At 34.4% G+C, this 26,730-nt stretch overlaps 1 protein-coding gene across 4 annotated transcripts in view; it reads left to right on the forward strand.

Moving 5' to 3' along the window:
• LOC149072905 (transcriptional enhancer factor TEF-1-like) overlaps nucleotides 1-26,730 on the forward strand; it is a 102,277-nt gene that overhangs the window by 66,855 nt on the left and 8,692 nt on the right. For all 4 annotated transcript variants that reach the window (XM_089246272.1, XM_089246274.1, XM_089246275.1 and 1 more), the window contains 6 exons: nucleotides 10,820-10,947; nucleotides 12,802-12,954; nucleotides 15,378-15,418; nucleotides 20,704-20,887; nucleotides 22,658-22,720; nucleotides 24,561-24,668. In XM_089246272.1, coding sequence (XP_089102398.1) covers nucleotides 10,820-10,947; nucleotides 12,802-12,954; nucleotides 15,378-15,418; nucleotides 20,704-20,887; nucleotides 22,658-22,720; nucleotides 24,561-24,668 — 677 coding nt within the window. The remainder of the gene's footprint in view (nucleotides 1-10,819; nucleotides 10,948-12,801; nucleotides 12,955-15,377; nucleotides 15,419-20,703; nucleotides 20,888-22,657; nucleotides 22,721-24,560; nucleotides 24,669-26,730) is intronic.

Below are 26,730 nucleotides of genomic sequence, written 5' to 3' on the forward strand. Positions count from 1 at the left end.
CCATTTTTGGAGAAACTTCCGTTTTCAAAGCAGTTGTCTCACTTTTTTTTGTTCGGAATTGTTTTACCATTCTTAGTTATGCCAGATAAGTCAATCTAAAAAAACAGCACTTATTAATGAGCCATCATTACTCACACTTATCCTGCAAAAATGATGTATAACTCACGAAGTGATTTTTATTAATAAATTTATTTCTGGTGCTCCAGGGACTGAGCAAGTGAGAAATCGAACTTTTTCTTTTTCCTTTGTTTGACCGTTCCGGAAAAATTACTATTTGAGAGCACCAAAACGCACACTTTTCCCTTGTGATAGAGCATATTCTTGTTTTTGGTATTACGGTCCCAGGCCCTGCCTGTTTCTTCAGGTTTTCTTAACATGTTCGTCAACACGGTGTTGCTGAAAAGCATCATATCATGTGAATTTTTGCAATTGAAAATTTTTTAATATTTTGTGCCCAGCGAAAGCCCAAGTTGCCACCCCTTACAACCTGCGACCCGAGTGCACCGCACCTCTTGCACTTTCGCTTAATCCGCCCCTGCATAGGGCCCAGTTTTTGCCGTCGGAGGATGCAGTGAATGACCAAGATTCACGGGAATCGCCAGTTCATTTCAGTTTCGTCTTCTTAATTATGAACAAAAGAGATGATTTTCATTGCAAGAGTTCTGCAGGATTCTATGTCCAATTGTTTAAAAAAAGGACTTGACCTGCAGGACTTCGTACCCAAAAGCCGACTTATTTTCTGCATTAAAAGAAGGGCTGGGAATCGATTAAAATATTTAACTGATTAATCAAAAAAATTTTAATCGATTAATTGACTGATAAAAAGTACAGTATTTTTAAATGCTTATCATTCATAGCAAACATAGAATTTGTAACTATACCGGGTGTCCTGTAATGCGGTCTTTATCTCATCGACCGTTCCTCGTATATAGAGGAATGGTTCTAATTTAAAAAATGCTCTTAATATGTCCTGGAATCACTTTGTGGATATAACTGGAGTGAAAATATAGTGTGTCATGTGAAATAAAAAATTAAAATTTTTATACGGTCTCACACTGTGTCCTGTACTTTCCAATTAGACAGTTGTTGCCCTGTCTCTCCTGAGGTAAAAAAAATTCCATGTTTGTAACTGCAGTATTCGTTGATATATTTAAATTCAAAATTCAGCGGGAAGTTGGGAAGAACAGCATAAATAAGAGAAAGAAACATTGTCCGTTGGCGTGTTTGTGCTTTCTTCCCAACTTTTCTCCGATTTAATTCAAATATCTCCACGAATATTGCGCTGCGAAATCTGGAATTTTTTTTACCTCAGGAGAGTCAGGGCAACACCTTTCTAGTTGGAAGACGGGGGACCGTATAAAAATTTTGATTTTTTTTTTTAATTTCATGAAACACTGTGTTTTCACTGCCGGAACTGGTAAGGAGTAATTCTTGAACACATTATGAGCATTTTTTAAATTAGAACCATACTTCTACGACGAACGGTTGATGAGACAAAGGACTCATTAGGACACCCTGTGTAATCTTAATTGATGCTATAAAAATATATTCTATTCATTTCACGCATCTATCCACTGAATGGATGTAAACAAATATAGAAATAAATTAAGAAATAAAGGCCGCGCGCTTGAAGCTATTTAATATGCTGGATATATGTACTTGTCATATCTTGGAATTTCTGAACTTGGATCTTGTCTTTTCTTTAAGTCAGTTATTTTAGGTTTATCACTGATTTCGAAACTAATTTCGATTTTTTATACTGTTACTTTTTTCTCTTGAGACTGCTCTCAAATAGTACTGGTGACAGGGAGCTGATGTTTCCCGAATAAGAAAAGTGCTGTTCACACTGAAGACAATAAATTTTGCTCTTGTCTTCCGAAACTCTTATCAAAAATTCAATTTGAAACTAAAATTACGATATCACCCGTTTTCGCGGAACCGACTTGTTTTTCTTCATGTTGAAAACTCGATCAAAATATTGATCCAAATATTTTTTTAATATGGCCACTTATCTGAAATTTTATGTACAGGGACATAATTATTCACACAAGGCATCTATCGGTTTAGTCAAAAAAATCAAGTTAAATTAAAAAATGAAAAAAAAAAAAATTCAATCGAATTGATCAAGTGTCGATCAACTCAATTGAAACTTTTAACTGTGATTAACAATTGATCGATTAACCGACCCGATTAGTCGATTAATCTGACCAATCCTTGTCAAAGGGGGTTCTGAAAAACTGCTACCTAATACCCGCCTTTCTTTCTTTCTGCATTAAAAAGGTCTAGATCTGCAGGACTTGATACCCTACAGCCAACTGTCCGCCTCCTTCATCAGGTCAACAACTCTGGCCAACGTTATGTAAATACGGATAATGTCTCTCACAAGCACTCGAGATGGCAAACCACGAAGCAATTCGAAGGACAACACAGATTTATTTTACAGAACAGTTATTTGTACGTATTTACAAGCAGCGATTTTACTAAACACGCTAAGCACAGAGCGACCGACAAATACACTGAAGAGCCAAAAAAACTGGTACATCTGCCTAATATCGTGTAGGGCCCCCCCGCGAGCCCGCAGAAGTGCCGCAACACGACGTGGCATGGACTCGACTAATGTCTGAAGTAGTGCTGGAGGTAATTGACACCATGAATCCTACAGGGCTGTCCATAAATCCGTAGGAGTAAGAGGGGGTGGAGATCTCTTCTGAACAGCACGTTGCAAGGCATCCTAGATATGTTCAATAATATTCATGTCTGGGGATTTAGGTGGCCAGCGGAAGTGTCTAAAGTCAGAAGAGTGTTCCTGGAGCCACTTTGTAGCAATTCTGGACGTGTGGGGTGTCGCACAGTGCCGTCTTAAGGCATGGGCCCACCCGGGCGTGGTCCGGGGACCTCAAGATCATAGGGGCCTCACAAAAATGAGATCTGGTTGAAATTTTAGAGAATTTTCCTTGTAGGGCCTCAGAAAAATCACTTGGCCCGGGGGCCCATGATGCTCTTAAGACGGCCCTGGTGTCGCATTGTCCTGCTGAAATTGTCCAAGTCCGTCGGAATGCACAATGGACATGAATGGGTGCAGGTGATCAGACTGGATGCTTACGTACTTGTCACCTGTCAGAGTCGTATCTAGACGTATCAGGGGTCCCATATCACGCCAACTGCACACGCCCCATACCATCACAGAGCCTCCACCAGCTTGAACAGTCCCCTGTTGACATGAAGGTGCCATGGATTCATGAGGTTGTCTCCATACCCGTACATGTCCATCAGCTCGAAGCAATTGGAACCGAGACTCGTCAGACCAGGCAACGTGTTTCCAGTCCTCAACAGTCCAATGTCGGTGTTGTCGGGCCCAGGCGAGGCGTAAAGCTTTGTGTCGTGCAGTCATCAAGGGTACGCGAGTGGGCCTTCGGCTCCGAAAGCCCATATCGATGATGTTTCGTTGAATGGTTCGCACGCTGACACTTGTTGATGGCCCAGCATTGAAATCTGCGGAAGGGTTGCACGTCTGTCATGTTTAATGATTCTCGTCAGTCCCGTTCTTGCATGATCTTTTTCCGGCCGCAGCGATGTCGTAGATTTAATTTTTTACCGGATTCCCGATATTCATGGTACACTTGTGAAATGGTCGTACGTGAAAATCCAAATTTCATCGCTACCTCGGAGATGCTATGTCCCATCTCTCGTGCACCGACTATAACACCACGTTCAAACTCACTTAAATCTCGATAACCTGCCATTGTAGCAGCAGTAACCGATCTAACAACTTTGCCAAACACTTGTTGTGTTATATAGGCGTTGCCGACCGCAGCGCCGTACTCTGATTGGTTCCATATCTCTTTATTTGCATACGCATGCCTGTACCAGTTTTTTTGGCTCTTCAGTTTAAGATCTCGTCTCTTCAAGAAATTTCAACAAACTCTATTCTTCTATGGTGGCGGCACCACTATATAGTCAACAGGAACCTTCCAGAATAATTTCGACGATTTTCTCACGTTATATCTACACTTTTAGCGCAATGACATCGCGCAATAATCGCTGTCACCAGAATTTCTAAGTTTGTCGTCAACTTGGCGAGATTTACAGAGAAATATATTAATGATTATTTACTGGCGAAAAATTATATAATACATAATAAATAATCACTATTCACATAATTTTCATAACAAAAAAATCATTGCAATCAGTAAGATTGTAATGTGCACTCGTTGTCAAAAAAAAACACTAAGTATGAGTTGTCACTTTACTGCAAATCTCGACATGCGATTATGCCTCAAGCAGATATGCAGTGATGGGATGGGAGGTGGTTCAATTAACTAATCACACTAGAAATACAGTATAATTATTTTTAGTGTGGTGTTGCGCTGACCGGGTTTTCTCAATATACTGGGAGCATTAAAGAAGTGACAAACCATTGTAAAGGAATAAACATGTCTGAGACGTATTGTTAGGGAACCACAGTAACCAAAGTAGACATTCCAAAAGTCATTGTTGAGACCCACGAACCATTGTTGCCCGACGGTTTTTCGCCCATATTTCGGGCATTTGTTCATTAATCATATTATTTTTCCCATTTATATCTTTATTATGATTAATTTTTGAATAACTGGATATGTGATATCACTGAACTGTCCGCGCTGGATTGTCGCTGCGCTAAATTGTCGTCGCTCTGAATTGTCGTTGATTCATTCTAGAATCTTAAGCTTGGTCATGTCGGCAGTAAAAATATGCGTGAACGAGTCGCAACTAGGGGAGGAAAAGGGTGTATGGTACTCCGGACCAAAGACGGCACCAAATTCGCTCTCTCTCTCTCTCTCTCTCTGTTCGTTTAAAATTACGACGGGGGGGGGGGGGGGGGGGCTTGAAGCAACTTGCCTCTCGGACGACAGAGTAAAATTTTTTTATGCGGCCTTGTGTGCACGAGCGGGGATACGTAGGGTAACGGTGCATGGAGGCGTTGCCCCCCCCCCCATACGTCAATGGCGGAGCCGACTTATCTAACGTATCTATCTTATTCCCCTTGTCGCATTTTACTGGAAAATTGTTGATCCTAGAGGCATCATACTTCCTATTTGAAAAATATTCAAATAGTATGTAGAACTCAGACATGTCATTAATGTTGCAAGGGGTTGTGTAGTTATTAAAATAGAAAAAAAATTAACTTTTCATACTTGCACCCTGTCCTCAAAAACCCAATTACAAAGTTGCCCTGATTCTTCTGATGCCAACAAAAAATGTTCCACTTTTCCAAGTGCAATATTCACTAAGATATTTGAATTCAAAAATCGGAGAAAAGTTGGGAAAGAACCGCATAAACTAGTAGTTCTCAAATTTTTGTCACCCGTGGCTCCCTTGCCTTAGTCAAAGCCTATCCGCGGCTCCTCAGAATGTTCTATTGAAGATGTGCTTTGAGAACAGCGAACATGCACACATCAATATTGGCAATCACAGTGACTCCCCCTAGGAGCTGCGAAGCACACTTTAAGAATCACTGGTATAAACCAACGAACCACACTTCTTTTCCTCGTTTATGCTGTTCTTCTCAACTTTTCTCCAATTTTTGAATTCAAATATCGCACTTAAAATCATGGAATTATTTTTGTTGGCCTCAGGAGAGACAGGGCAACAACTTTCTAATTGGGTTTTTGAGGACAGGGTGTAAGTATGAAAAGTTAATTTTTATATTTTAATAACTATGTATAAAACACCTTGCGACATCAATGACGTATATCTGAGTTTTACACATTATATGGATACTTTTTCTAATTGGAAGCATGACTCTAGAATCAGTGGTTCATCTGTAAAATGCAGCATGGATAATCATGGAATCACCTTGTGTATAAATTGACATCACCCCCCAAGTATTTTTAAACATTAATTTATTACATTTGATCATTTTTGTCGCACCACTGTCATTTTCTGCACACGAGGGCTAATTAGACCAAGACCTACAGTTTATTACTGATTCTGAAGGGCAGGCTTACTTTTTTATACTCATAGAGGGTTGGTGCGCTAACCCCTTGATGGGGGGGACTCCCTGTGGTAGCAATTTTTTCCTGTGGTCATGTCACCATTTTTGTTGTACCCTTGTGTCAGGAAATTTTTCTGACAAGGACGAACTGGGTATCGAACTTGCGACACCTCTAAACATCCTTTGGTACTTTAGGCGAGCATCTTATCGATCTTGACTACTGCACCCCTAATTTATTACAATAATTAAAACAAAATATTAATTATAATTTGCAAATTTAAATTTTTTTGACATACAAAGACTCAAGAACAGATAATATATCATTTTATGGTCCATTGGTCTATTATATCTAAACTACTGATTACCTATGTAAGATAGAGCTGTTTATCTAAAATATGTGTGAGAAGAGATCAGGGCTAGGTTTTTGACCTCAGAAGCTAACTCGGTATTAAAACAGTCAATGTTGTTAAATAGTTTTTTTTAACCTGATAGATATGTCAAATAACAAAACAGTTACTGTTATGTAGATTAAAGTGTTTTATATTTTTGATTATAATTACTGTGAGTACAAAATATATATTTCAATGTTTTAAATTTTTCTGATCTGCCTAAAATTTTATTCCATATTGAAAATTCTCACACAACATCTGTTAATGCACTAATTAAACTCATTTATTCTCACCTAAAAATTTTTTTGTAGCTCAGGTTGTATAAATACAGAGTTTCAAAGAGTATTTTCGATCAAAGCAGAGCTGACAGGACTGGATACCCAAAGCATTGTTTTGCACGTTTAGATATAGTTTTGATTGGAAAATCATTGCATTATAAATGCTAGTAAACCATATCATAGTCAAACTTGATCATTCTTGTTTCGTACATACAGACACATCAACATTAAAATCACCAGTTATGATTTTTTTATTTTATTGCTATTATTATGATTTAAAATGTGTTCAAGGGACTCAAAAAAAATAAATAAACATTTCTAGAGGGAGGTTAATGACAGACTGCTAAGGTTAATTCAGAATTTTCAATTACAAGAATACTGATATTGGGAGAGTTTTTCGCAAAGATCAGAAATTATGGTGAAGTCAGAAATCGAATTTTTTAATATAAATTGCAATGGACCACCACCACGTCATTGTATGGGATTGTAATGTGCATACGGTAATAACCATTTATGTTATAGTTGAGTGTGACCTTGGTCCCATGTCTCAGTGATGCAAAAGAGGGCAGAAAATCACTTCATTGTGGTAGGCCTGAGCTATAGTCGGTTTCAGATAAAGATAAAGTGATGCAAAAGAGATCGATCAATATAATATTTTGTATCAAGAACAAAATTATCAACAATTTCATGCTTATTCTGAATACTTCCAGCGTTGACATGAATTAAATTATAAGAATGTTTTTCAACCGATGTATAATCAAGAAATTTATTTGTTGGAGTTTGGATTATTCATGGTGTGATTACTAGTAAATTGACTGGCCATCTCCATGTTACATCAAATACATATAAAATATAATAAATATAATATATAAATTAAAATATAATATAAAAACTTTATATGCATATATATATGTGAGAACAGTATCTTTCACAGTGCCCATGTTCAAGAAATCATCTGATGACCGAATTCTCAGAGCCGGAGAGTTTCCAGATTTCCTAACTAACAGTTTACCATTCTGAGTCCACACATAGCGATATCCCAATTCCTTGATCCATACTCTTCATTTCCCATGCAAATTGCTGTAATAAGGTGATAGATTTTCATTGATGTAGATTCTCTGATCAATCCCACTAGATCGAATATCCTGATTGAAAATTATTCTTTTCCTATTCAAAAACAATTTGTTGCACACCATCCTAGATTTGAACTGAACAACAAGTTTTCCCCTAGATGATCTCTTGCTTCCACTTCTGTTTAGTTCATGTGCAACATCAATGTCATGCACCAGTATATCATTCACCTCTATATAATATGAAATATCACAAACCAGGTTTTTTAATTCAAGTTCCATTATGTAGATAGATTTGAGTCAACCCCATGTATTTCAAGATTTATGTTATATTGTTGCAGATCCTGTATCTCACTTGAGATATTGGCTATTTCATTTATTTATTTATTCAATATTGGTTGCCTGAGGCCTATACAAGGGAATGCGGTGATGAAGTTAGACAGAGATGATTGATGTCACAAAGAAAATCGGAAATTGTTTATGTTTTCTATCATTCTTTCTATCATGTTTTCTATCATTCTCTACTGATTCCAACTTTGAGAGTCTATCTTTCAGATCCTTGTTTTCAAACTGCAAATTTGATCTTTCATCACTGAGATGACTGGTTCCAAACCTGCAGCTCTCTTGAAGAAATTTTGAATTGTCAATAGGCTGAATTTCTGCTATGCTGAACAAGCCACCCCTTATCAATCATGGTATCTACCTATATTGACAAGAGTCATCAATAAAATGGGCTATAATATGAATAATCATTTCTTATCAGTTTCTTTCACTTCTAGAGGAAAGCCAGATTTGTACAAAAGAAAAGGAATTTCCGTGTTTTATTTTTACTCTCATTGGGCTTGGCCTTTGAGAGATAGAGTTTTTCAAAAATTACTTTGAGACAAAGAAGTAAAAATACATTGATTTCTTTCAGTAAATGCAAGGATTTTTTCCGTTTTTCACAGTTCTTTTTTTTAGAGTTTTTTCAGGAAATAAAGGTTTGACTGATTTCTTATAGCATAAGAAATACAATATGCACCTTAAAATACACTTTTTGGATACAAGTATAATGATGAATTATGTAAAATTTTGTGGATTTTTTCAGTTTTCCTATCTTAATGTGATCATGCATAAAAATTAAATTTTGAATTTGTATAAAGTATCAGCGCTGTTGTGGTGGGTTGGTAAGACATAGAGTCAGAGATGGGAAGAGTTCAGGGTATATGGGTTCAAACCCACCCACGGGAAAACTACAGACTTTTTCAAAGGGGGGGGGCGATAACCCCCACTCTCATATCTGACTGCATACAGTAAATCAGTTGTTAAATATTATTTTTAATGATATGTTTACTAGAGCACACAGAGGGCGCTTGACCATTTTAAGATGGCCAAGCACCCTCATGGTTGTTTTATTCTAAGCTATCCAAACTTAGAATAAGACAATCATAAATATATTTTATGGGCATTGCATGATATTTTATCATGTGTATATATATATTATTTCTAGTTTTTGTAATTGCATTTTTAATTGGGTTACTATATTTAATAAATGTATGGCATCCATATTTGTTATGAGCATCTTTTTCTCAGCCACCTCGTTGGGAATTTTGCTTGTTGTGGCTTTGTATTTGTATTTGTATAAACAAAACTACTACATAATTCTGTAGTGTTTTGTCAGAACATATCTCCAAAAAAATGGCTTTTTGATTTAAAAGTAGTAAGTCTTGCTAATTATAATTAATTAGAAGTGAGATAAGTGCACAAATACATGTGTACGGCTAAACAACATGCTGATGTATGATATTTTCATTTGTATTTGTGTGTATGCATTATTTTTCATTTTTAAATGACAATGAAAATGCTTATATCTCAAAAATGTGATTTTGGAGTTATCGTGTTCTGACCAAACATCACAGAATTAGGCCACATTATATGTATCACCAATAGAACTAGACCAGAGGCAAAGGCTTTCACTAGAGCTTGAGAGGATAAACCATAAATAAATGCTATTCAACACAAATTTGTCACTGACCTTTAAAAGCTTTGTGTATATGGTGTCCAGAAAATATTCATTAAACACAGGAGATTAATTATTATGATTTATTAATTGTCAAAAGCATCCTCTGAGGATGAAATCTTAAATAAAAGTAACTACTTGTTAAATTTTATGAACTACTGTCTATTATGATGTATGTGTTCATCTTCTGTTGTGTTTTTAACTAGAAACTAGTAACTGCTATTCACTTAAGCCTCAATAACATTAGGCAAGTTTACTAGCTACTCACTCACAGTTTTACTTGCTGCTATTGAAGTTGCTTTGTGTAAAAATTGTCTTGTAAACTTGCCACTCACTCTGCTAGTGCAAGTAGAGTTAAGGGGAGAGTCTACTTTTCTCATTACTCCCTGACATTTTTGCTAGCTCGAAGGTGCAATATGAGTGAGACTGCTTTTCTTTCTACTCTTTCTGGCTCAAAACAAAGAAGGAAAGAAGGCAAAAACTAAACCGATAGGAAGAAAATGAGATGCTCATGCATCTAGTTATATGCATCATATAGCCATCTCATATGGTTATCATGCATCTGTATACCGGCTGTATTCAATTGAAACTCCCTGAGCTAGATAAAACTGGTTAGCTCGCCAGCTACTTTAGTTGCCAAAGAAGAGCTAGTAAACTTGCCCAATATAATTGAGACTCTAGGTCAAAGAAATAGAATGATGATCAATCACTATTTATTCTTGCCCTAAAACTATTTCCTTTAAAGCAAATTACATAATGAAGCATTTTTAAACTGTCATTAATAATTTAAAACATTCATGTTAATGTAAGAGCTATTATTTATGCAATCCTGATCATGCATCTAGATTCATATTGGTAATCACTGATCTCAATATTAAGCACTTCGGTGGTTATCATGTTGTGTACTAGAAATATAATTCTATATAGAAATATTGATGTTCTTTATAATCAGTAGAGAAATTTACAAAAAGTCATGTGCTCAATACAAATTCAAGACTTCAGCTCAGAAAAGAGTTTTTGTAGTTCATGAAATTACAAAAAACAAACTAATTGAAAAGCTGAAAAAGAGAGTGCTTTATAGTAATTTTTTCTATTTTTTTCTTGCTCAGGGCGAAATGAACTGATAGCTCGCTATATCAAGTTACGCACAGGAAAAACAAGAACTCGCAAACAAGTATCTAGTCACATTCAAGTTTTAGCTCGACGAAAGGCAAGAGAAATCCAAAGCAAATTAAAGGTAAATTATTCACTGTCTCTTTAATTCGCCTACTTGATATCCATTTAGTATATCCTCATTATTACTTATGAAGTTTATCATACCTGTTTTCTGCTCTTGCAATTAATATGAGAACATGAACAGTATTGGTTATTGATAAACATATTTCCATTTTAATCCTTTTCCCAACTGTTCTAATTATTCTCATGTTAATATTGCTCATTAATTTTGAAAGATACACTTCTATTTTGTAAATGAAGTGCAGAAAAAGATAGAGCACACTATTTGATATGCATTAAAAAACTGTTTTTACACATTAGATATAAATAGGAGGGTCATCAAAGTAAGGGTCAATTGATTGAAAATTATTTTTTGTATACTTGAACATAAAAAAACCCACGAAATTTTGTCATGTTTATCCTAAAAACGGTTTCAATACTTTTTCTTCATTTCTTTAATCGTCACTTTCTGCAGGGTTCTGTAGGGCATTCATAACTTGCTTCTTCAATGGTGATGCTTACTACTTTTTTAATATCTCTGTTAAAAATTCATAATTAAAAATCATATTTTATATTAGGATCTATTATTTATCTTTTTCAAAAATCTTTTTTTTTACAAAAGTTCATGATATTGTCCATGATTTTTCTTTCTGGAAACTCCAGAAAGTGTAGTTGTTAATAGGTTGTCCTTTTTGAAGACATCTTGCAATGTTATTAAAATGACAAATTTAAAAAAATACTAAGAATTTTTTATATAATGAACTCAGGGTTCAAATCGCACGTTTTGAAAACAAAATGACACTGACGGAACAGCAGAAACAACTTGGTGGCAAAAAACCAATTTCCACCAAGGTGGCAGCATATTAGTAACTCAGAATAATTTCTATCTTTTTCCTCTCACCAAAATGGACCTCTCTAGAGATGGGCATTCCAATAACTCTTCTTGTGATCTGAGGACTATATTCAACAATATTCTGTGCATTCACAGATTATGTTCTGTAAACCAAAACATCAACTAAAAATGAAAGTCTGCTACAAAAGCCTTTTGTTATTGAGCCTTTATGAAAAAAGTTATAAACATAATTTCAATTTAAATTTTGAATTTATAATCCTTTTTATACTAAAACTTATCACACAAATTTATAAATTACAAGTTCAATTATATTAAAAGCTGCTAGTCAGATATGAAGCTGTCAAGTGCTGAATCTGGCCTAGAGACCAGCAGTTTCCAACCCTTGACAGAAGCTGAGGTAATTTTTTTCGGTTTGGCTGCCTGTGAGGGGTACAAATTTTGCCACCCTCCTCCTGTTCTAGCCTAATTTTCTTGACCATCCATTCCCCCACCACTACCTTCTATCCAAACTTTGCTACATTGTGCTATAGCTTTCTTAATACCAGTGTGAATTTGTTTCTCACCTAGAGAGTTGATGCATATTACAGACTTTGTATAGGTATCTTCAATCCGTTGCTCGCAAGCATCACAGTGTTCGATGCTTGTGTCCGATTTTGTGCTTGCGAGCACTTGATCAACGTTCCAATTGTATACCTTGTACAAATTGCATTCTAGAATTGCTGAATCATCCTGATTTCATTTATTTGTATGTCAAACTGCCAAAAAAGGGTGCTCTTCTTTTGATGATGGATACAGGCAGTGCTCGTGACTAAAAAAAGGTTGAAGACCTCTGGTATAGAGTATTTGTATTAACAAATCAACCAGATATAAAATATGAAATATCAAATGAGAACATAACAGTGAAGTGGATGTATATGTTATACTTTTACTGATTGAGCTCTAATTCATGTGCAAGAATTATTAGAGAAAATAATGTTGAATTTTGGCATATCAGTAAGTATTCATATGAACATTATATTGCAGGACCAAGCTGCAAAGGAGAAAGCACTTCAGTCATTTACTTCATTATCCTCCGCCCAAATAGTCTCTGCTACTGCCATCCACAACAAAGCAGCTGCAGCTGCCGCTGCTGGTCTTGCATCTCTTGTGCCACCTGTATCATACCCTGGTGCTCCAGTAAGTGGATTTATATTATGCATGATTTCTTGAACATAATTTTTTTTTTTCAATTCAAACAAATTACAAAATACATGCACACATATGTGAAATAAACTAATACAAATATGTGAAATAAACTATACAAATATGTGAAATAAACTATACAAATATGTGAAATAAACTATACAAATATGTGAAATAAACTATACAAATATGTGAAATAAACTATACAAATATGTGAAATAAACTATACAAATATGTGAAATAAACTATACAAATATGTGAAATAAACTATACAAATATGTGAAATAAACTATAAAATATACAAATACAAATACAACGCCACAACAGGCAAAATGCCCAACGAGATGGCTGAGAAAAAGATGCCCATAAAAATATGGATGTTATATATTTGTCATATTTGTCATATATGGGAAATAATCTATAAAATATGTGAAATAAACTATAAAATACGTGAAGTAAACTATTAAAATATGTATAAATTACAAATACAGATATATATATATAAATTACAAATACAGATATATATATAAATTACAAATACAAACGCATATAAATTACAAATGCATTACAATAAGCAATCAATTTGCAATACAAATACTTTGAAATAAGAGGAACATGCTTCTGTAGTATAGATGTGAATGTCAACTCAGTTCCAGAAATGTGTAAAAGTTGACACTGGATCAATAATAGCCACTGCAAAATTGAATATTTTCTATTTAATTTATATAAATGTAAAATGCAATCACAACACACATAAATCTTTACCTCTTTCTAAAGAATCAAACTATAGCTACTCTCATGCATTATGAACATTTTATTCATAGACTTTGCAAGTTGCAGATAAAACATTTGGTGCTCGTGGCAGATCCTAGATTGGCCTTGGTTATATTTGGTAGAAATTTTTTGGTCATACCTAATTGCTGTCACTCATTAATAGTACTTCTAATTGTAGAATTATGGGTATTAAAGTGCGTTATGTACACATTATGCATGTATAGAGCTCAAAACAAATCAGACGTTCGTAAGTCATGGAATGGCTGTATTGGTTAGATGGCAGCACTACACACAACAAACATTACACAGAAACAAACTTCATGGAAGGTTCACTACATGCATACACCACACATTCCACCACCTACCAATTCATTAAAAGTTCTACAGAGGAATATGGACGAGGTGCATGTCTAGTTTAGTAGTGTATAGGTTAGAAAAAAAGGTCCAAAATATTTTTGCTCTTTTCAAGTACTAATAATAAGATTTAATGATTAATCAAAAACTGAACTTTTTGCTGTCTAAAATTTCTGAACAAAGTAAGAGGAAGTTTTTTTTTTTGAACACATGAATTTCAAGTGCAGTGAGTACAGAGTACCATGGCTAATTTAAGATAATTTGTTCCAGGAGCACATTAATTAGCAGAAATGCAATTTCCTATCAGGGCCATCTTAAGAGTATCATGGGCTCCCGAGCCAAGTTGTTTTTTGGAGGCCGTACCTGGTAAATCCTAGAAAATTTCAACTGGATCTCATTTTTGTGAGGCCCCTCTTCTCTTGAGGCCCCAGGCCATGCCCGGGTGGGCCCATGCATTAAGGTGGCACTGTTTCCTATAGGTTTCTATGGAAATTTTTTATTTCCAGACTTATATATCTTGGAAAAAAGGGGAAAAAGACAAAATCTGAATGAAAGTTGAGATGTATTGCTTCAAAATTCTTCCATTTTACATTATGTATACAACCCGGTTGGGTTTGTAGGTCACAGTGTGAAATAAAAATATGTGTGTGTGTGGTGGTGTGCTATTGTGATGTGAGAGAGAGAGAGATCGATCAACTCATTACTCTGTTTCATACATTCAAACAGAAGGCATAAGCCCCTGGAATGTCTAAGCCATTCAGTTTAATGCTAAGAGTTTTACTGTGTGTTCTAAAAATACTTAAGTCTGGGTAATTAAAAAAAAATTAAGTAGAGGTATATTTGGAAAGTGATTCTGAGGAGGGCATAAATTCCATCAGGCTCAAGTGACAGTCATTCTGATGATGATTGGCTCAAAAAGTCAGCTCATGGGTTAGCACGTGCAGTGTTCATCAATATGCATCTATAGATGTGTGATTCATACATAAAAATTCAACTCCTCATTTTACGAAAATACTCGATCCTTATAATATAAAAGAGGAGTGAAATTACTCTTCAAAATAATTTTTTCAGATAACACTGAATGTGTATATCCATAGTCATTATAATATTTGTTAGCTGAGTCCAAAACTGCAAAATAAATTTCTAACTCGTCTAAAATCATTAGACGAGTTACTCATTAGCTGAGGCATACTGTATATCTCTGGAATTCTGTCTTTTGAAATTGCTCATTGTAATTATGAATAGTACATTATATTTTTCTCCTATGAAACCTTTTTTTGTTTTTTCAGTTCTGGCAACCAGGAATAACTCAACCTGGTACATCTGAAGAGTAAGTTTATCGTTTTTCATTTACTGCATTTGGATAAATAGTTGTACTTATGATTCTGTGCCTTAACAAAGATAATTCTGTGCATTTCAGTTTGTTTGCAAAATTTTTCCTAACTGAAAACTTTTTAATTAATCGAGGCCTTGTATGCTTGATGAGCTGATGCTTTATGCATAATTTTGATCTTCATATTCATGAAACAATTCTACCAATTTGAAATACAATATTGAAAATCTTCTGAAAATAGTTTGCTTGCCATCTTTGAGTTATACTTTAAAATGGCAAGACAAAAGATTATGAAAAAATATAAGATATATGCAATACACAATTTTAGAAAACATGTCTTTAAATAGATGTAGACTCAGTTTAGGGCAGTGTTTCTGAACCTGTGGTCTGAGGACCCCGGGGGTCTGTGAGTACTTTGTAAGGGGTTTGCAGGATCATATTTTTTCATTCACTACCATTGCAATGAATGACGCATTTTTTACTGTGAAGAATTATAATTTATTCAATTTTTATGACATGCAAATTATTAAAAACAATACATTTAGCATTTTATGGGAGGATGGTATCAGAATTGGCCTTCTGATGCTACCAGGGGTCGGCGGATCATTGATCTCTATTACAAGGGGCAGAGACACATTTATGGTTTATCCACCTGTGAGCTACACAAATTTTGCCACCCTTCTCCCATTCTAGTATAATTTTCTTAACTACCCTTTCCTCGAATTCACCAAACTGAGCTATAATCCACTTGGCTTGCCCTTCACTCATTCAAGTACACCTGTATGTCTAAGTAACTCTGTCGGTCACTCCCATGTCCACACATTCTCTAAGTCACACTTTTAGTCATTCATTGACATGCTTGCATACTGTTTTGGTCAATTACATACTTACACACACTCAAGGTCACTTTTTTGGTTGCTCACTGTCATGCTTTATAGGTCAGTCTTTTGATCATTTTACATGCTTACCACATACTCTAGGTCAGCAGTTTTCAACCTTTTCCAACTCGCAGAGCTCTTTCTCGTCTATAATTTGTATGGCAATAGCAGAGCCTGTAGGCCTTTTTTTTTTATTCATCAAAGTTACTGATTTATTTATATTATTTAAAATATTCATGTTTGTTTTTTCAAATTTACTGGGTTTTTTCCCCTCGAGCAGCCGCAGAGCCCTGAGGAGTGCACATGGAGCCCCAAGGGCTGCAAAGAGCACCGGTTGAGAACCGCTGCTCTAGGTCATTCAAATGCTTGCACACACTCTAGGTTACTCACTGATTTGATCCGTTGCTCTGCAGGTCACTCACTGACCAAGTCCCTTACAGTCTCGACAAAGGCAGATTTATTTAGGGTTGTGCAAACTTTTCCACCCTTCTCCCATTCTACTAATTTTATTGACCACTCGTTCCTCAAATTTGCTGCCCTGGGCTATAGCCTGCTAAGCCCCCTGTAAATATGGCACAGACAAGGCTTCCTCATTGCATTGATCTCTATTACAAGGAGTCTGCAGAACATTGGTCTTCACTACAGGGGTTTGAAACATCAAAAGGTTTGGGAAACACTGGTTTAGGCGGGGAGGGTGCAGAGAATAGCCACTACCTTTCTAACATATCAGTTTTGTAAGTTAGATATTTCCTTACAAGGAGGAAAATTTTTAACAAATGTCATTCAACTTGGTATGTAACTTGAATTACGTGCAATAAAGGTACCACTCATAGGTCAAGCACCACTCTATCATTATCAATGCATGTTATTACATTTTAGCACTTGATTAGATAAAAATCGACTGCTTGGCACAGATTTTGAACTGCTATGAACATCCATACCTGAACCAGGATTCAAATTCAAGCATGTTCAGTTGGATAATATGGATGTATAGAAAATTAGTCAAGAAGTAACTCAGTTTTTTGTGGGTGCAAGCTCATCTACAGCTAATAGATTTCCATATATATTTTTGGAATTAAATTGCTAGCTTATCTTTGAATTTTATGAATCCTTTGAGGTTGTCTCTATTTAAAAAAAAAAAACTGGTACATTTTTTTCTAAATTTGAAATGATAAAAACAAAAAATAATATCCAATGTCAAATGAACAGAAAAAGATTATTTCATTTTTTTAAAAGAACTTTAGAAAAGCCTCTAGAAATGAGCTTATTTGAGAGAAAAAAATTGTTTTTGTATACTACTATGAGGGGGTACCCAAAAGTAACAGGAATCGTGCGCTACGGTAAGCAGAGCATACCATAGTATGCAGTTCTCCCACTAAGTGAAGCATAAAACCACTTCTCCTGAGTCAATGTGTCAAGTGCTATTGCTTGGGAAGGTTGTGTTTGACATCCATGAAATTTTTTGTGCAAACTGTTTAGCCTGTTCCTCATTTTTGGTCATGGCAGACATATGTGAACAGTGTGGGGCTGTGAAGTTTTGCTTCCTGCATGGGGAAAAGCAGCAGACACTGTTGGGATGATAAAAACAACTTACAGGGATGCTGCTATGGGAAAACTCAAGTGTACGGATACTTTTTTACAAACTAAGAGATTGCTAAGTTGCTAAGAAGATTGCACAACAGGGTAAGAAGAAAAGGCCCAATTTGTGAGAGATGTGTGACTGGTTTTTGCATTGTGACAATGCTCTGTTTCACACATCCCTCACAGTGTGCCAATTGTTAAAAAGAAACAGTATGACTTCTGTGCCCCACCTAGACTATTCACCTGATTAACTCTCTCTGTGTGACTTTTTTTCATTCCTATGGATGAAGAGGGACCTGAAATTAAAGTGTTTTGCCAACATGGATGAGGTGCAAACAAAAACAATGGAGGCACTGTCTGGCATCACAACAGATGAATTTCAAAAATGTTTTCAACTATGGAAAAAAAGACTTGACAAGTGCATTAGCTCTAATGAAGAACACTTTCAAGGGAATTGAAGAATTTTTATTAAAAAAAATGAATAAAAAATTGTAAAAAAGAAATTTTCTGGTTATACGTTTGGATATCCCTTCATATAATAGAAATGTTTGCCAGGAGTCAAAGATTAGACTTCATTTACAAGTGATGGCTAAAATTATTTCTGTTAATACTTTTACCTCAAATTCTCAAATTATTTTTACTTATAGATATTAACACCTACACTTCCTGTTATCTTCAGAAAAGTATTGAATTCTGTTTTTTAAATTAATGTAGCAAAACATCTTTCTATCGGTAAAGGGACACAATTTAGTTATGCTTGCAATTAAGTTGGCAAGGGATGGCCCTATATCCTGTAGCCATGATCTTTGGTTAGTTTCCCAAATAGGAGTCATAAGCAAGGGCATTCTTAGAGGAAGCACAATGGTATGTTGAGATGGGGCATATAATAAAGTATTCCAGGGAATTTTTGAGCTTCAAAAAAAAAGTAGAATTATAACTTAATAACTGAATCAACATATAAAAAAACAAAACGCTTTATTTTTATAATAAATCAACTACTTAAAGGAGATATGCATTTTAATGATTGATTTTTCTTTCTTTTTCTTTTTGCTGATCTATCATTTAACCCTTAGACTACCGATGAGGCAAATTGGACCCACCTCCTATATTAAAATTCAATTTGGGAGTAAACTGTGTGTTTCTGAGAGCATAGCTTCACTGACTTTTTCTATTTGTTGTTCTTTTTTAATGGGCATTCATCCTTTTTTCAATTAAGCCTAACTTATTCAAACTTGTAGTTTTCAATACCAATGTGGTCCATTGGACCCCTATGGGATTTTTTGAAGATAAAAATGAAAGATCACAGATTTTTCACCACACAGATAGCACTGTTTTTCATCTCCCTGTTCTTCAAAGCCTTATTTTCAACTGTCGCGTAGCAATAATGTAGGTGGCGCCACCGAGGCAAATTGAATAATACAATGGACAAGGCTACATTTGGTGCTTGTTCAAAGCAAGGTTTTTCAAAATAGTTGCGAGTAGGAATGAGACTTTGTTCTGTTTTGCAGATAATGACACATGGTGGTCTTTCTAAAGAAAAAAATGTCAACAATAACGGAACGGTGACCAAGCTGTTGGTTAAATTCAAAGAGCATTGTCTTTTTAGGCGATACATACCCAGTCAACCAGGAAAATTATGATATAAATTTCTGGGTTACTTGCTACAGCACAACAAGTAATGTGTGCAACATACAGGTATACACTGGAAAGAGACCAGAACAAGGGAGGGAAACCATTCAAGGTGAAAGAGTAGTTCTGGAAACTGACATAGCATACATATAGGTGCTGGTGGAAATATTACTGCTGATAATTTCTTCACCAGCCTATTTCTAGCTCATAAATTGATGTAATGGAAACTCACGCATGTTGGAATCATCAAAAAAATGTCTGGGACTTCCAATTGTTTTTGTAAAAGTAGATCAATGCACACAGGACAGTAAACAACAATGTTTTTGGATTCCTGTTTCAAAAGATTCAATGGTAGTTGGTCCATATTCAACGGTCAACTGTCCAAAGAAAAATAAAAGGGTTACCTTTCTCAGCACAATACACAGCCAAACCGAGGTGAAAAATTCAACACCAGATGAAAAGCCACATATAATCCTGCAATACAACAAAACAAAATCTGGTGTAGATAACATGAATCAAATGACTCAATGCTATAGAAAGACAAAAATATGACCAATAGTACGTTTCATAACATAGTCGATGTGAGTGGTCTCAATGCATATATTGTTTGACTATCATTTCAAGAAGGTAGCGCAAATGAATGTCAGAAACAAAGAAGCTTTCTGATTTTACTTGGAAAAGAATTGGCAGTTTTCAAAGATGACCCATCAGACAGCCACGATGATGATGAGCCACCTAAGAAGAAAGCTTGACATAGAATGTGTTCATCAGAAAGAGCCGCAAGACAAGAACCTGTTGCAAGAAATGTAATGCTCACATATGTACTGAGCATATTGCAATGTATATTGCTAAAAAAGTAATTGAAATGGAATTTGTTTGAAACTTGTTTGAAATGGTATAAACCTGTTTTTTTTCAGAAAAACCAAGGTTTTGTATGAAGTGCAGGGGTCATATAAATAGTATGTAATACATATTGAAATTTTATTAATAAAAAACCATTGCATTAATAAATGAATCTCATCAATTGCTATTCGGTTTATTATACTTTTTAAATCATTTTCACACATATTTGCTGTAGTAAATTGAGGAAAATATGTAAATATTCAATGTGGACCCATTGGACCCCATCAGTACTGAAAGGTATAGAAATTTGCTGATAGTCTGAGTGTTAAATTTAAAACATTTATTTTCTAGTGTGAAGCCATTTGTTAGTCAGCCCTATGGAATGGGTCATAAAACATCAGTTTCTGTGTCAGTGTCTGGCATGGATCTCCTCAGTCCACCTGCTATACCACCATGGGAAGGAAGAGCTATAGCTACACACAAATTAAGGCTTGTAGAGCTGTCAGCTTTCGTGGAACAAAGAGTTCCAGAAAATGTAAGAAATACACAAGTCATATTAAATTTTGCTTTTATGAAAGTACAAAAATAAATTGAAGTGACATTTTCTTTGACTTTTTAGAACATATGGTTCTAAAAACATATACTGTAGTTTCATATGGTTCTTCATTATGGTTTATGTAGGAAAAAGTTTAATTTTTGCTTGTATACCTGCCTTTTTCTTTTCAAGTAGCCTATTACATTCTATCAATAAACTGATTCATTTTACCACTTAGTGATTATAATTCTTGTCTGAATAATAAAATTTCTAATTTTTTATGACTTAATAGTAGTAAAATTATATTTTAATAATAAAATTTTTCAAAAATTATTTCAAATGCCAAAGTTTTAGTTATTTTAATTATAGTAACTAAAATATGAACTACAAGCCAAAAAATTGTGAAGCAGGAATTTTTGGGGAAAAAAATGAAATAATAAATCTTACTAAATTGTTTTATGCTCCTTGAAAAAAAATATTTTTTTGTTTATCACAAAATGCGGAAGAGGATTTAAATCATCAGATACATTGATCATGTACTGCTACAAGAAATATTTGATAATACCCAGGAAATTTATGGCAACACACAATGTTAAAAAAAATAATTTTAGTTTCATATAAATTTTAATAGTCCATTGCTTTTTTCAAAGATGGATCTGTTTAGTGTATGTATATACACATGTTAAAATTTATAGACGTCAAACTGTGCAGATTTTTATAGATGCACATTTAATTTATAGATGCACAATTCATTAGAAGTTAGATCACAGAGGAATGTTTATACAGATACTTTCAGTTTCATATATAGGATATACATATTCAATGTGTTCTTTGCCATAATTATATATACAGGGTGATTCAGAAAAGATGAGAAAAACTTGAAGAGGTGATAGGTCTTACCAATACAAACAATTGTCATCAAAGAATGCATGGTCTAACATGGAATGCAAACATGCTAGTGCATTTCGAAGTGGCTGCTCTGCAAACGTTAAAACAGCATTTCTGTTGAAATTTATCTGGAGAAAAAGAACATGCATGCAAATGTAACCTGGGGAAGAAGAAACCGCATGAAAATTTGCTTCACAGTGAATAAAAGGTGCAGACTCAGTATTACTAAAGTGTGCCATTATCCCGTATGTTGCAACTGTTAGAACGGTTGCACGCTGGAATAACTTCACAGGGCTGACGTCCGCACCTTTTATTCACTGTGATGCAGATTTGCATAAGTTTTCTTTGTCATTCCCAGGTTACATTTGCATGCATGGTGTTCTTTTTCTCCCTATAAATTTCGACAGGAATGTCGTTTTAGCGTTTGTGAAGTGACATTTCGAAGCACGCTAGCACCTTTGTGTTTCATGTTAGCCCATGCATTCTTTGATGACAATTGTTTGTATTGGTGTATCACCTCATAAAGTTTTCCCATCTTTTCTGAATCACCCTGTATATATATATATTATATATATATATATATATGCAAATACATTCATAATAAGATAAACAATATGTTTTATAATACTATGTTAAACACGATTACTTTGAGAGATAAGTGTGCATGTCGTAATTAAATATTAGTGATGGGATATTCAGTTATGATGGCTTATTACCAGTATTTTTTTTATTTGTGTGTTTGTGATAAGTTAAAGTTATGCAGAGAAAATTTTAGAGACTCCAAGTCTTATTTCTAAGGGTTTTGCTGATCATTGTTTTTAAAAATTGCATAGAAAAACCATAGAAATATTTTTCATGTTATCATGGTTTCTCTCATTTTAGTACCAAAAACACCTGTTTGTCCATATTGGTGGTCTCCCCAGTTATACAGATCCATTATTAGAGGTATTTTTTGTTTTGTTTTTTTATTAAAGATCAAAATTATGTTTTGTATAGTTAATACCAATTAATGATTATTTTTCTGGCTTAAATTGCATGTTAATATTTTAAGTACCACCAAAAAAGAAGTGATTTGCAACCCTAGGTTTCATTGCAAAAATTTTTTGTCTTGACATATGTTATCACCCCTCTCATTTTGGCTGTAGAGGTCTGGGACACCCTGAATACACATTTTTTCAAATTTTAATTTCCTCTGGTGTTTTTTTTTCTTCGGTATAATATTTTTGTGTGTTTGTGTGTATTATTTTAATGTGTTGATTACTTAAATACAACAGTAATTTAATTGAATGACACAAAATTTTGCTCTCATCAGTTACAGTGATCTCTCACTTATGGGTCAGTGCAAAGGAAAATGAAAAAAAGAAGTATAAGTAAGATAAGCGTATAAGTGAAAAATGAGTAAGAAAATGCATTTAAAAAATATATAACATGGAGAAAGTGATATATCCAAGTACCAAAGTAAAACATAAGACAAAGTAAGATATAAACTTTATTCTTGAAACATAAGAAAATAATATTTCTTCATCAAAATCTATATGACCTGTGCTTAAAATATTACTTTGTTATATTTTAATTTTGTAAAGTAACTTGAAATTGAAGGCCATTTATGCTGAAAAACTGGTATGATAGTATAGTATGATGGAAGCTAATCGCATCAGTTTCTGAAATTGTATGTAATGAAGAATAATCTCTAGTGCTTGTAAAGCTTTTGAAAATGTTGTTCAAATCTTTTGAAAATGTTGTTCAAATCTTTTGAAAATGTTGTTCAAATCTTTTGAAAATGTTGTTCAAATCTTTTGAAAATGTTGTTCAAATCTTTTGAGTCCATTTCTTCATCTATGTCATCCTGCACATTTTCTTCAATATAGTTCTCGTAACTCAGCTATCATTTAACATTCATATGCTCTCATTTACCCATTCCGAAATGTAGCAAAGCTAAACATGCTAGAATGGCTTGGTGAATTTGACACACAGTCTCTTGCAAAAACAAAAGTGTGTCACTTTTCTAAAACCCTTGCTGGGCTGCAACTTCTTATCCCCTTTCACCATTCTTTCATCACACCAATTCAACTCACCCCTTCAGTTGAAATTCCTAGTAGGTATTAAGGTCCATATTATCTCTCTTGCAGCGGTATGGTTTATTGATACTGGTAAGCCTCACAGGTCAGAGTGTGTAATGATGAATACCAGAATCTCACCTTGAGTTGTACGAAGTGCAAAAGCATATCACCAAAAAAAGAAAAATTCCAAAAAAGAACTCACTCTGATTGATCTCAGTCATAAACAGCAATGTAGTCGATGTGTAGAAGGAAGACTCTTCAGCACAAATGTAAGAAATATAGTTAGCTATAATAGCTTTTTCACTCAAAATCTTTTTAGACTCTTTGTAAAAGCCTTGTTTAGAAAAAAAAAAATCAAAATTTTCTGTGACTCATAAGTTATGTTGTTAAAAAGTTATATTGCAAAATAGATAATAAATATAATTATTCTCCTATAACTTCTACCGCGAGTGTAAAAAATCGTCTTATAACTAAGAGAAACATATATATGAGAGGGTATATAAGTGAGAGATTAGTGTATTTCCAAGATAATGTATATCACATTTTAGAAACCACTGATACACAGAAGAGATTTATTTCTCACTTAATTGTAAATACCTCAGTAGCAATAACCATTATATATATAAAGAAGTGATATTTTTATCATGCTTGAATATTTTTTAGATTAAAACTTTAATTTTTTGAATAATTTATTTCAATTGACAACTATGTTTTTGCTTTTTTAGGCTGTTGATATCAGACAGATCTATGACAAATTCCCAGAAAAAAAAGGAGGGCTAAAAGAGCTTTATGATAAAGGTCCACAAAATGCCTTCTTTCTCATAAAGTTTTGGGTAAGATAGCAATATACCTTATGCATGCATAATATGTATAATAATTTTTTGTCATAGATATGAGGTCTTTTTTATAATTTGTGATTTTTTTTAGAGCTATGTAAATATGCTATCCATTCCTTACTGCTTGAACTTTCTTAGGTAGAAGGTATATTTTTTCTCTGCAGGGGGGGGGGGGGAGGAGTTCTACTGCAAAAAAACACCAGAATCTCCGCTAAAAGGGGGTTTTAGCTCCCCTTCCTTTGCTTATGCTAGTGAATACTATCCACTAGTCATAGATCTACAGTACAATGGAAGCACAGTAGACTCTCGATATTCTGCACATATTAGTCCAGGATGTGCCAGATTACTGAAATCACTGGATTACTGGAAGTTAATTGAAAAGCCCATTTAAATAACAAACTTCTACTCACAGACATGCGGTGACATGTTTTTCTCTTCTGTGGTAGTAAAAAACCCACCTAAAAATGCCGGATTGCTGGACGGGCAGGATTAGTATACAGGCAAATTATTGAGAGTCTACTGTACTAAGGAACTGGTTGGTACTCAGGATTATGGTGATTAGTCGCAAAAAATTTTTATGACTGTAAACAGTCCTATGATGTAACATTTTGTGTGATTCAACTGGTATAGTTGACATTTGAAAATTTCTGGATTCAAGGAGTACTCGATTTTTGAAAATGACGTATTTTTTTGTATAGTTATACAGTGAAACTTCTTATAAGTTACCTCCAAACAACTGTAACCTCTTTCTTTGTTTTGAACCGAGCACAACTCAGGTATATTGCCATTGGCAATTTACTACCTAGTGAGTTGTACCAGAATTGAACCATAACCTCTGAACAACGGTCACATTTTCTTGGAACAGAATTCATCATATTGGATTAATACTGAGGTTAACGAACTAGGATTTCTGAATAACGGCTTCTTATGAACATGGATATAAAAAAAATGATGCACATCATAATAAAAATAGTCCTCAATATTTTCTCTGAAAGATTTTTCCTTCCTTGAATCCTTTAAACAACACACAGAGCTTATGCTATGAAGAGAGATTTGATTTAGCTAAGAAATTTACATTGAAAGAGCGCAGGTGTCAGGGGATATGATAGAAGTGTTCAAATTTTTCAATGGGATTTATAAAATTAACCATGAATTATTAATACATTGTCAATCAACTGCTTCAACAAGGGGACACCAGTATCGATTGGTAAGGGACAATTCCAGGTTGTGGTGTCACAGAGTTTTTCTTCAACAGGGTTGTGAATAAATGGAATAGCTTACCTCCGGGAGTTGTGAATTTCAACACGATTCACACATTTAAAAAGAAATGTGATAAACATATTGGGATAAATCGAGAAGCTATCCATACTTAGATGAGACAACCACAATTTTTCATGGGCAGTATGTATATTTATATTTTATCAATTATCATTTTTTTTTTTTTTTTTGCTCTTATTGGATTGTTTCATTTTTGATATAGTTAGACAACCATATATTGGACAGCCATATTTTTATGGGCATCTTTTTTCAACCACCTCATTGGGCAGTTTGTCTGTAGTGGCCTTTGCATTTGTATAAAAATGAGCATAGGTTCATCTCTACACCCCAGGGGCAGCTCAATACAAAAATTTTTTGCCTGTCAAGACAATCATTTTTCACGCTTCTGGCATAAAAGCCGCATCAGTAAAAAATGACCAAAAAAACTTCCAACTAGATGAAATACATAGAAAATTAGTTCTCTCCACAAATTATTCCATCTAACACCTTTATAGTTATCCTATTTTTGTAGGCTGTTTAAGAACTGAATTGCTTTTTCGTAGTCCAAATATCAATGACGAACATTTATAAAACTAATTTGATCATGTTTAATTGATGCTAAGATATTTTGTGCTGTTATAATTGCAATGCTCTGATGTCTGTGTCAGATGGGGTGCAGGGTGCATCTGGTAATAAAGAATAAAATTATCATTGCAGCAAAATCAATAATGGATTATACAATTCTATTTCATATATATATCCTATTTGACCATTTTACTGTGCAAATTGTTGAGATATACCT

Source organism: Pholcus phalangioides, unplaced genomic scaffold (genome assembly GCF_987345545.1).
Source record: "Pholcus phalangioides strain wild (caught in Gottingen) unplaced genomic scaffold, Ppha-v1.0 ptg000017l_1, whole genome shotgun sequence".
NCBI lineage: Eukaryota > Metazoa > Arthropoda > Arachnida > Araneae > Pholcidae > Pholcus > Pholcus phalangioides.